The 12713-nt window shown below is 42.4% G+C and overlaps 1 protein-coding gene across 1 annotated transcript in view; it reads left to right on the top strand.

Moving 5' to 3' along the window:
• The first annotated feature begins 2048 nt into the window (after positions 1 to 2048).
• The window catches only part of ABCC2 (ATP binding cassette subfamily C member 2), a 60693-nt gene continuing 50028 nt past the window's right edge, over positions 2049 to 12713 (top strand). The window contains exons 1-2 of the mRNA XM_010356079.2: positions 2049 to 2483; positions 4225 to 4398. Of these exons, the coding sequence (XP_010354381.1) occupies positions 2451 to 2483; positions 4225 to 4398 (207 nt within the window). The 5' untranslated portion in view covers positions 2049 to 2450. The remainder of the gene's footprint in view (positions 2484 to 4224; positions 4399 to 12713) is intronic.

Genomic DNA, 12713 nt, shown 5'->3' with positions numbered 1-12713 from the left:
CTTCTTACTCCACCCCAACCCTGCCTACACTGATCAAGGGAAATAACGCAGTTCACTAAGGTTCACGGACCAATGGAAAGACACTGGAGGACGTTACACAAAGACAACCTTTCTGCACGCTCTACAGCTCAAACCTCAAGGCCTTTTAGGGTCCACAAATAACACATTTTTTCCCCTGATGACCCAGCTAGGCTTCAAGGGCAGATATCTCAGACTGGCTTCTGTGATGGCCTCCAGTTGATCATTCTACCCAGGAAAAGAAATTTAAAACTCACTGTTCCAAGACTGATTTTGCGTTTTTCCTTCTCCCTCTCCTCTCTTTACAAACCCTGTTTTGATCCTTATTCATGTAAGTCAATCTAATGATTGTCTTCCTCATATACAAGTAAATTTACTTGCAGATACCTAATTAGAAATTTCAGAGTTAATCCTTGACCTTATACTTCTCAAAGTTTTACCAAGAGTTCCCCCCGTACTCCGAGTCCTACCACCAGTGCCAAGAGAAGTATGCAGCCTAAAGGTGCACCCTACCCCAACTGAGGTCTCTTAGTTCCACAGCACATCTCCTGGCTCTTCTGGTGAGTGGTATGGAAAATGATGGAGAAACTGCCATATGTTTTCATAATGGTCAGACCAATTTACATTTCTATCAACAGTATACTATGTTTCCCTTTTCTCCACACCCTTGCCAGCACTTACCTTGTTTTTCTCATAATAGCCATCCTAATAGGTATGAGGTGGTATCTCATTGTGGTTTTGATTTGCATTTTCCAGATGACTTGTGAAGTTGATTCATTTGTCATATACCTGTTGGCCATTTATATGTCTTCTTTGGAGAAGTGTCTGTTCAAGTCCTTTACCCATTTTTTTAATTTGTTTATGTATGTTTACTATTGAGTTGTATGAGTTCCTTATAGTATATCATGGATATTAACTCTTCGTCAGTTATATGGTCTGCAAATATTTTCTCCCACTCTGAATGCTGCCTTTTCATTTTTTTTATGTGTATACTTGACTTTTAAAATCAATTAACAAGGTCCATACAGTCCACATTTGGCTGATATCCCTCTTGATTCTCTTTTAATTTGTAAGTTCCTTCGACTCCTTTCCTTCTTTTAATTTATTTGTTAAGAAATGGGGTCATTTGCACCATAGAATCTCCCACATCCTGGATTTTGACAATTGCATTCCCGTGGAGTCCTTTAGCATGTTCCTGTGTTTCTTATAATCTGGTAGTTAGACCTAGAATTTGACCAGATTTAGGGCCAGTTTTTTAAGTTAGGATACTGCATGGGTGGTTATGTGTACTTTTTTCATGATATCATGGGCACATACTGCTTGGTTCTTAAAGCAATTTAAGTGACAGTACAAAAGGTTGGGTCAGGTGGGGCATGGTAGCTCATGCCTGTAACCCCAGTACTTTGGAAGGCCAAGGCAGGAGGATTGTTGAAGCCTGGGGTTCGAGACCAGCCTGGACAACATAGCAAGACCCCGTCCCTACAGAATTTTTTTTTTAATTAGCTGGGCTTGTTGGCATGTGTCTGTAGTCCCAGCTACTCAGGAAGCTGAGGCAGGAAGATCGCTTGAACCCATGAGGTCAAGGCTGCAATGAGTCATGATGGCACCACTGCACACTAGTCAGGGCAACAGAGCAAAACCCTGTCTCGAAAAACAAATAACAATAAAAATAAAAGGTTGGGTCGATGACAGTTTCTGGCAACTGATGCCACCACTCTTTTTGCAGAATCACCCCCTCCTCTGGCCCTGATGTTTTATCATGACATCACATTTACAATGTCTGGCAAAGGCTTCATTCCCATTTGGCATACTACCTCTCAGGCAAATAGACCTTTTGAAAGCCTGTATTATGTATATAACATATAGGCTCACACTGGATAAGCTATTTTATAACCTGACTTCTTCAAACAAAGTTTATATCATGTTTAAACCATGTTTTAGGTTCTCTATTTTTAATTAAAAATCGAAGGAAGAAGGATATTTCACATTTCTGTAAACTCTAAGATCTTACTACAGAAGTGAAACTGCACATTTAGGGGTGCCTGCCCCTCCACGGATGCTGCACTTTGTGGGTCATATGTCCTTAGGAAAATGAAAGACTGCGCACTCCTGACTTGTTGGCCAGCTCTGTTGACATCTTTCAGTGGTTCCTTTCATATACGGCCACTCCTCCAGAGGCCTCTTGTACTTTGGGAACTGGTGAGTCTCCCTGTCCCTAGGGCTTTTTAGTCACATGTCCATCCACTGTTTCAATGTAACATGCACCTAGGCAAGGTTAACGATTAAATGGTTGAGATGAAAGGTCATCCTTTACACAGAACATCAGAATGGTAGATAATTCCTGTTCCACCTTCTCTGAGGAAACAAGTAAAGAAGAAACAACGCAGTCATATTAATAGAAGAGTCTTCGGTCCAGACGCAGTCCAGGAATCATGCTGGAGAACTTCTGCAACTCTACTTTTTGGGTGAGAAATTACATTTATCTTCACATTGACTCTTCTCAGACTCAGAACAAGTGGTAGTTAATTAACTTAGGGTGGCCACCAACAAGATCCAGAAATGTTAGATGTGCAGTTGGTCTAAAGCTCAGGCTTTTTAGAAAGCATAATTCATAATATCGCTAGAGAATATAAGGGATATAAGATCTGGGAAAGGTAATGCAATTTATTCTGTCATATGTTTATTTTATCTCAGACTCTTGTACTAGCTAGTTGCAAAATTGCCTTCTCTAAAGAGAAACAGGTAAAAACCTTCCAATTTTATCAGTGTGTGGAAGGAGAATTGTTGTTGCATACTTTGCTAGTAGAAGGAAGAGAAGGTTGTGACTGAGTCTTGCTGAGACATGTTGATGTTGAAATGATAATAAGTTCTAGAAGAACTGGCAACTAATGATATGGACTAGAAGTTGAGTCTAGGGATGCAACTTTGGGCATCATGAGTACTGAAATAATTTCTGAACAACTGGAGTCATGTAACACTGTTTTTAAGGAAAAGAAGAGACACCACTTAGAGGGTGATCAAGAACAGTGTAACATTATGGAGTCATAGATAGCAAAAAATTTCAAGATAAAGGCCAATCAACAGTATCAAAGGTCTAGTGGAATAGAAAACAAAAAAAGGACCTTAGATTTAGTGATTTTGGTAAGGGTTTAGTTAGAGTGTCATCTGCAAACTCCTAGCCTCAGCATCAGAATCACCTGGGGCAATTAATATAGTTTAAGTATCTTAAGTGATTCTTCTGAATTATAACATTTGATAACCTTATGTCGAGGTGAGAGGGGCAAGGATGAGATAGCAGAGCACCTGGGCAGCACCTCGTGTGTTAGAAAGGACCTGGGTCCCAAGGCCCTCAAGGTCAGGAGTGTATACCACGGCAAGGTGGGTCTTCATGGGCTTCAGTATCTAGACAGGCCATCTCTTGAGAATTCTTTCTGAGCACTAACTACCTGACCAACTTTCTTGGTCATGGCATCGCAACCATTTCTTTAAAGAGTCTGTACAAATAACCATATAAAACAAATTTTAACTATTTATGGGAAGAGAAAAATCTACACTCATGTGACTCAAATACGGGAATTGGTGCCCACCTCCCACCCCCCAACTTCCACTTCACAAGACACTTCCATTTATCGCAGAATGCAAAGACTGCACAAAACTTGCTGGCAGTAAGCCTTCTGTCCAACAGTGCTGTTGTCCCTGCTGTGCTGAAACTGGACAGGTTTTTAATGTAAGCGCTCTGGGCCATCAGAGGGTAAATGCTACAGTGTGACTAAGCATTTTCCCTGCATGGCGCCTGCATGTTTGAATATCTGCCACTGAGTTCAGTTAGTGCTAGAAACTTGAATAATTTTTTATATCCTAGAGAACTATTCTCTCCTTTAAACTGGGAAACAGTCCTTCTTCATCCTATAATTTGTCAAATGCAGTGGTGAGGTTTACTGAGGATAGCTGGTACAGAAATTCACTGAGAATCACAAGAAGACAGGTGTTTAGAGGGTGGGTTGGCCAGAAAGTAACTACATTTGTCATTAAATGGTGAATTTGTATCAATGTGCACAAATAGGAAAATATGGATAGTTAAAGGGTAAGGCTGGATATGGATATGGAGTTGAGTTTAAATTGTCTGGAAGCAGTGAGATGTGCTGCAGGATGGTTTTCTGTCTTCACAATGCATGTATACAACAATCCTTCCCCTTTGGTCTCCAGAATTCCTCATTCCTGGACAGTCCAGAGGCAGACCTGCCACTTTGTTTTGAGCAAACTGTTCTGGTGTGGATTCCCTTGGGCTTCCTATGGCTCCTGGCCCCCTGGCAGCTTCTCCACGTGTATAAATCCAGGACCAAGAGATCCTCTACCACCAAACTCTACCTCGCTAAGCAGGTAAAATAACACCACTGTTTCTGAGCTCTAATTCCTTGGTGTACAGTAGAGACGTTTTCTTGGTGTTTAGTGTCCTGTTCCTTGTCTTTAAGCAGCTGTCCCAGGTGCCATTATCTCAGGTAGAGCCAGGTTCTGGGTTTCCCTCTCTCCGTCTACCCTAATTCTCATGGGTCCCTTGCCGCATTTCTTAAATCAAAGTAGCTTTGATTTTTGCATAAGAATGGTAACTCTTAATTCTTGTGGATATTGGGTTCCCTAAACACAAAGGGCATATAATCAATCAAATTATCTTTATAGCATTTGAGAAATGACCACTGGATCACCTATCTTTAAACAGCTCTAATAAATCGGTGGACTGTAATTCAGTTGGCACCTACCTCATGAAAATGAACTAGATAATGGATCTCCAGCCCCACTGAGGCAATCCAACTATCACTCATCTTCAAAAACTTGGATCCGAAATAAGGTTTCCATTTTCCCCACGTATTCGATGAGTCAGGATGATCACTCACAGTAGAGGGAGGAAGGGTGAGTGTGCACAGTGACAAGCAGGAGTACGGAAATGACAGAAAGGACAGGTCTGCGGGAGAGGCCCAGGAGGGGCCAGGAGGGGAGGAGCCCTCAGCCAGCTGCACCAACTCACTTAGGGAGGGGTCTTGTGGGAACCCGAGACCCCCATTTGAGGTAGTAAAATTATCTCATAAAATCTTCCATCTGCTTCCTTTCACTAGTTTTTTTTTTTTTTTTTTTTTTTTTTCTATCTGTCTTTATTATCATTATTACTACTATTTTAAATGGAGTCTCACTCTTGCCCAGGCTGGAGTGCAGTGGCATGATCTCAGCTCACTGCAACCTCTGCCTCCTGGGTTCAAACAATTCTTATGCCTCAATCCCTCCCAAGTAGCTGGGATTACAGGTGCACACCATCACGCCCAGCTAATTTTTGTATTTTCAGTAGGGACGGGATTTCGCCATATTGGCCAGGCTGGTCTCAAAGCCATGACCTCAAGTGATCCCTCCTGCCTCGGCCTCCCAAAGTGCCGGGATTACAAGCGTGAGCCACCGCACCCAGCCTCTGTCAGTCCTTATCTTTCAACACGTTTTTGGAAAGGCAAACTAGATTCCATTGTTCTACGAACATACCTAACAATGACTCAGGTTACCTGGAACCTTAAAAGGAGGAAAGAGCTTGGCCAAAGGAAGTGGACTTCACCTTGACACTTTGAGGTCAGGGTTGGTCGTGGGTTTTGTTAGATTCTGATTAGAAAAAGAAGAGTCTCAGAGCTTGGGGCAGGGTCGCTGTCTCCCTTATTGACCTGAGTGCCCATCGCAGGACCTAGCATGTTTCAAACACTCAGATGGAATTCAACATTTGTTGAATGTTGGTGTTAAATGCATTCTAGGAATAGTGGTAGATTTAAGAGTATGTTAGAGCTGAACTCAGTGGTGCACACCTGTAATCCCAGCTCCTCTGGAAGCTGGAAGTAGTAGGAACACTAGAGGCCAGCCTGGCAACATAGTGAGTCCCCATCTCTTAAAAAAAAAAAAAAAAAAAAAAAAGGACAGAAATGTATGTTAGACTTTGAATATTCTGAACATTGAACAACTCAGCACATTTAATAACATTCTCAGTACCCTTGGATTTGAGTCATTGTCTGAGGTTAGACGCAATCAAGTTGGGAGGCTTCTTCCACTTTCTGGAGCTTCCAAGAAGAAGCTGGTTAATGAGCAAACCAATATCCCATCCTAATAAAAGCTATTAACTCTTTTATAAAATACTTTATTGAGATATAATTTACATATCATACAGCTCTCCCATTTAATACAATTCAGGCTGGACGCCATGGCTCACGCCTGTAATCCCAACATTTTGAGAGGCCGAGGTGGGTGGATCACTTGAGGTCAGGAGTTTGAGACCAGCCTGGCCAACACAGTGAAACCCCATCTCTACTAAAAATACAAACAAATTCAGCTGGGCGTCGTGGCTCATGCCTGTAATCCCAGCACTTTGGGAGGCCGAGGCAGATGGATCATAAGGTCAGGAGTTCAAGACCAGTGTGGCCAACATGGTGAAACCCCGTCTCTACTAAAAATACAAAAATTAGCCAGGCACGGTGGTGGATGCCTGTAATCCCAGCTACTTGGGAGGCTGAGGCAGAGAATTGCTTGAACCTGGGAGGCAGAGCTTGCAGTGAGCCAAGATCATGCCACTGCACTCCAGCCTGGGTGACAAAGCAAGACTTCATCTCAAAAAAGCAAAAACAAAAACATTAGGCTGGTGCGGTGGCACACACCTGTAACCCCAGCTACTCAGGTGGCTGAGGCATGAGGATCACTTGAACCTGGGAGGTGGAGGTTGCAGTGAACCGAGATCGCGCCACTGCACTCCAGCTTCAGACTCTGTCTCAAAAAAAAAAAAAAAAATACAATTCCGTTTTTTTCAGTATATTAACACATATATGCAAACATCACCACAGTCAATTTTAGAACATTTCATTCTCTTTAACCCCGTCTCCTCATTCCCGTTATCCTTAGCAACCACTAAATCTCTTTTCTTTCTTTATAGATTTCCCTGTTCTGGACATTTCATATGAATGGAATTATATAATATGTGATCTTTTTTTATTGGCTTCTTTCCCTTGGCACAATGTTTTCAAGGTTTATCTGTGCTGTACCATTGCTGTACCATGTATCGATATTTCACTCCTTTTTTTTTTTTGAGACAGAGTCTCACTCTGTCGCCCAGGCAGTCTGCCAACATAGATTCTTGCCAACAGTGTGTTAAAGTGCATGTCCCTGCACCATTGTCAGCACTGAGTTATTTTCAACTTTTATGTGCAAACATGACATCTCATTGAGTTACTTTGCATTTTTATGAATACTAATGCAATTGATTTTTTAATCTGTTAAGTATATTTCATTTGTGAATTGTCTGTTCATATCACTTCCTTATTTTTTTAATGGGGGTGTGAGTGTATTTAACTTATCTTTTGAACAGATAATTCTCAAAGGGTCACAAAATTCAAAAAGTACAAAAGGGGCTGGGCATAGTTAGTAGCTCACGCCTGTAATCCCAACACTTTGAGAAGCTGAGGTGGGAGAATTGCTTGAGCCCAGGAGTTTGAGACCAGCCTGGCCAACTTGGCGAAACCTATCTCTACAAAAAATATATTATTTATTTATTTATTTATTTATTTATTTATTTATTTATTTATTTTTTGAGACGGAGTCTCGCTCTGTGGCCCAGGCTGGAGTGCAATGGCCGGATCTCAGCTCACTGCAAGCTCCGCCTCCCGGGTTTACACCATTCTCCTGCCTCAGCCTCCCGAGTAGCTGGGACTACAGGCGCCCGCCACCTCGCCCAGCTAGTTTTTTGTATTTTTTAGTAGAGACGGGGTTTCACCGTGTTAGCCAGGATGGTCTTGATCTCCTGACCTCGTGATCCGCCCATCTCGGCCTCCCAAAGTGCTGGGATTACAGGCTTGAGCCACCGCGCCTGGCCTACAAAAACTATTTTTAAAAAATTAGCCGGGCATGGTGGCATGTGCCTGTGATCCCAGCTACTCGGGAGGCTAAGGTGGGAAGATCACTTGAGTTTAAGGAGGTCAAGGCTGCGGTGAGCCGTGTTCACACCACTGCACTTCAGCCTGGGCAACAAAGCTAGACCCTGTCTCAAAAATAAAATAAAACAAAATAAAAAAGGACAGAAGGGTACACAGTACTCTAGTCGCTCATTCCTGTCTTAGTTGACAACCATTGATACCAGTTCCTTGTATCTCCTTCCAGAAATAGCCTGCACTTTTACAAACAGCTACGTACATATATTTTTTTCACACAAATGCTAGTGTCCCATATGTGCTTTTCTGTGACTTAGAGCTCCTTCCATTTTAGTACATAAAAATCTGCATGTTTCTCTTTTTTGATGGATATGTTATTCATTTGTACCTAAGCAGCCAAACTCGTACTGATACCACCATGATGCGACAAAATACAAAACATCATTCCATTAATGTTAGAGTAATGAACAAATTAGGGAGTCATGGTAAAACAGAGCTAAAAGGGGCTGAGGAAATCAGTGAAGTGCATTATAGTGTAACCCTTCACCTGAACAATTGAGTTTTTTTAATAAGTAAAAGCCCCCCAATCCCACAAAGTAGGAATAATCCTTCATCTTTATACTTTTTACTTCCTGTTCTTGAAGTTAGACTCTAAATCCTAAAGATACACCAACGAGATTGTATCTACTTATCTATAGCCAGAGGCATCTATTGTGTCATATACAGCAGCCAAGGTTACTGAAACCTCTTTGATTAGACTTCAGTCATATCCCACCCGCAAAATCAACCCAATAGGTACAATGAGAACCAGGATATCAAGGCAGAATGCAGAGCTGTAAAACAAGAAAAATCCTGTGAGGGAGGGAGGGAAAAAGGAAGGATTCCGCCACTACCCAGACTGAAATTGAGTTAATATATTCATCTCAACACATGTTCAGGCTGCATGTTCATGGAGTAATTTAAGAATAAATCGGCCGGGCGCGGTGGCTCAAGCCTGTAATCCCAGCACTTTGGGAGGCCGAGACGGGCGGATCATGAGGTCAGGAGATCGAGACCATCCTGGCTAATACGGTGAAACCCCGTCTCTACTAAAAAATACAAAAAACTAGCCGGGCGACGAGGCGGGCGCCTGTAGTCCCAGCTACTCGGGAGGCTGAGACAGGAGAATGGTATGAACCCAGGAGGCGGAGCTTGCAGTGAGCTGAGAGCCGGCCACTGCACTCCAGCCTGGGCGGCAGAGCAAGACTCCGTCTCGGGAAAAAAAAAAAAAAAAAAGAATAAATCTATGATTTGTGAAGCACTGAAATACTTAGTGGTTTGCTGTGTTACATCAGAGCTTTCCCCAGCAGTTTCCAAGACAGCCTTCAAAAACTGGCAGGAGAATTTTGCTGGAGCTGCATGCAGGACTACCAAGATTCCTCCCCGTATTTATGAAACCGATTGTTCCGGGACTGGTTGTTCTAGTCTTCTGTGTGTCAGGTCTGACTTTTCCAGGTATAGTTGATCCACACTGGAAGGCTTCCAGATGTGTTCCCCAGGCATCCCAGGCGGTAGGAAGAGCAGAGGCCTGGGTATTCTGTAGATGCTGAGCCCTGAGTCATACTGTTACTTATTCTTTGGTCAGTTGGTTTTCTATCACCTCTTAGATTTCATTCTCTGTAACTAGCTCGTATGCTGTTTGTAGCTAAGATTCAGGGTATTGTAAAGTTCTTGCAGCTGCTGGAGGCTACAGTGTTTCTATCTCTGAAATCCATCATTAATTACACACAACTGGGCTGGAGAGAACATGATTCTGGTCTGCTGTTTCTTCTCCTAGACCTTATCTTCATTCTTCACTGTGCTCTTCTCTGCAGAAGTGGGTAGTTTTACTTTGAGACTAGTAGAAGAATTAGGGCTTTCCTGAATAAATAGATCCACAGAGGAAGGAAGAGGAGAGAGCCTCTGAGTGGGACACCTCCTCAGATGTCATTTGCAAGGATGGATAACTTTCCTCAGGGCCACAAGTCACAGGCATTGATGAAAGAGTCACTAGAACTGGATGCTTTGGAATAAGGCAGGCTTTGGAGACAGGATGGACTCACACTTGTGTTTTTGAAAAGGAGTGGGGAGGGGCAGGTGCAGTGGCTCACGCCTGTAATCCTAGCACTTTGGGAGGCTGAGGTGGGTGGATCACCTGAGGCCAGAAGTTCAAGACCAGCCTGGACAACATGGTGAAACCCCGTCTCTACTAAAAATACAAAAATTAGCTGGGCATGGTGGTTCACACCTGTAATCCCAGCTACTTGGGTGGCTGAGGCAGGAGAATCGCTTGAACCCGGGACGTGGAGGTTGCAGTGAGCCGAAATCGCACCACTACACTCCAGCCTGGGTGATAGAGCAAAATTCTGTCTCAAAAAAAAAAAGAAAGAAAGAAAGAAAGAAAGAAAGAAAGAAAGAAAGAAAGAAAGAAAGAAAGAAAGAAAGAAAGAAAGAAAGAAAGAAAGAAAGAGAAAAAGATGAAGAAAAAGAAAGAAAAGGTGGGGGAAAATTAAAGAGCTGGACTGTAAAAATGGCTAAGGCTTTAAGATTTAAGTATCTAGGTAGAATATCTTAGAGAAATATGTAAAATTTCTCCAAATGTAAAAGTATCAAAAAGCCAGGATGAAGTCAGTCCCCTCCACATTAACAGGAGACAACCAGCTCAATCCCACAAAAGGTCGGTACCATAATTTATGTGCCCTATATGACTTGAGTGTCATTAGTTTCTAATATTTTGCATCATAAGCAATGCTGCAATCCACAGCTTTGTATATACTTGTGTATTCAAGTGCATCTATAGGATAAATTCAAAAAAATGAAATGACTGAGTTAAGGATATGTGAACTCATAATTTTTATAGATAGTGCAAACTGCCCTCCAAAGAGGCTCTCCTCGGTCTCACCAACTTTGTATCACATTTTTTGATGTTTGCTAATTGGTTAGGCAAAAGTGGCATGTCATTATACTTTCAAACTGTATTCTCATATTAATAAGGTTAACCATATTCTCATACGTTTTAAAGCCTTTTGTGTTTTTTAAAAAATCCATTTATATTATATACTCTTCTTTTGCATTGAGTTATTAGAGTATTTTTTAAAATTACTTTGTAGAAGTTCTTTATAAAGTTAACCGGTCTTTTTTGATATAAATTGCTCAGTGTATTTCAAATCCATTGTGTGAGTTTAATATATATAAGTCTGTGGCAAGGCCCCCTCCTTTTCCCTAGCCTGGGGAGTAGGCTGCTGGTTAGTATCTTCTAGTCATCTCCAAGGGCAGATGCCTCAGCTCTAGCTTGCTCTATTTTACCTCCTAGTTTACCTAAAGGCAACCGTAACGTACCACCTATAAAGCTGTTTTTTTTCCCCAAAACCGCATAGTCTCTTGTGGGGAAAACACCCTGTAGTGTATTATATACTTGAAAAAATGCATTCCAGTTATTAACATGTCTTTGACTCTACTCCTTACTAAATAATAGCACTGATCCTGTTAGTTAAAGTAAAGGTGCGTTCATCTCCTTCCTTGGCTGGTTTTCATTACAAAGGGCCCATTATCTCTGCCTGAGACATTCTAGATAAATGAGACTTAAAAGAATGAATAAGGGTAGATGGGTAAGAGCATAAAAGGATGAGGGGAGGGGAGATGGTGCCACATAAATATCTTTGTTTTGATGGCTAAGATGCTGGTATATTTCCTCAGTGGAGGCAGTAATTTTCTCTCCTGATAGATGGGGATGTGGGCCTTTAAAACAGTATAATGTGTATCATCATGTCTTCTGAGCTCATAGGGCAAATATTGACTGGCATTGTCTGGGATCAAGACTGGGGCTGGATGTGGTGGCTCATGCTTGTAATCCCAGCACTTTGGGAGGCCGAGGCAGGCAGATCACCTGAGGTCAGGAGCTTGAGACCAGCCTGGCGAACGTGGTGAAATCCCGTCTCTACTAAAAATACAACAATTAGCCAGGTGTGGTGGCGCACACTTGTAATCCTAGCTACTTGGGAGGCTGAGGCAGGAGAACCACTTGAACTCAGGAGGTGGAGGTGGCAGTGAGCTGAGATTGTGCCTCTGCACTCCGGCCTGGGCCACAGAGTAAGACTCTGTCTCAAAACAAAAACAAAAAACCTATGTCCTAAGAAAGGGAATAGTGCCTTTAAAACCTAGTACTTTCTATTGCCGTATAACAAAATACCCCAAAACTTAGAGCTAAAAAAGAATTCTTTAAATCTTAACAGTTTCTGTGGGTCAAGAATTTGGAAGCAGCTTACCCAGGTTCTGCTTCAAGGTCTCTCATGAGGTTGAAGTTAGTATGTGCTGTCTGGGGCTACTGGCGTGTGAAGGCTTGACTAGGGCTCAAAGACCTGCTTCTAAGATGACTCTCACATGGCTGGTGGCAGGAAGCCTCAGTTTCTCACTGGCTGTTGGCAGAAGGTCTCAGTTCCTTACCAAGTGGACCTCTCCAAAGAGCTACTGGAGTGTTCTCATGACCGGACTGGTAGCTTCCTCCAGAGTGAGCAATCGGAGACAGGGAACAAGGAGAAAGAATCCACATTGCTTTTCATGCCCTAGCCTTGGAAGTCACACACTGTCGCTTCTGCCATTTTCTGTTCACCAGAAGTACATCCCTAAGTCCCCAGCCCACACTCAAGGGAGGGGGAATTAAGCTCTGCTCTTTGAAGAAAGGAATATCAAAAAGTCTGCAGACATATTTTAAAGCTTCACACTCAGCATTCCTCAAAAACA

Source organism: Rhinopithecus roxellana, chromosome 11 (assembly GCF_007565055.1).
Source record: "Rhinopithecus roxellana isolate Shanxi Qingling chromosome 11, ASM756505v1, whole genome shotgun sequence".
Taxonomy (NCBI): Eukaryota; Metazoa; Chordata; class Mammalia; order Primates; family Cercopithecidae; genus Rhinopithecus; species Rhinopithecus roxellana.
Note: the sequence above shows the minus strand (reverse complement) of the source record. Positions and strands in the feature narration are given on the sequence as shown.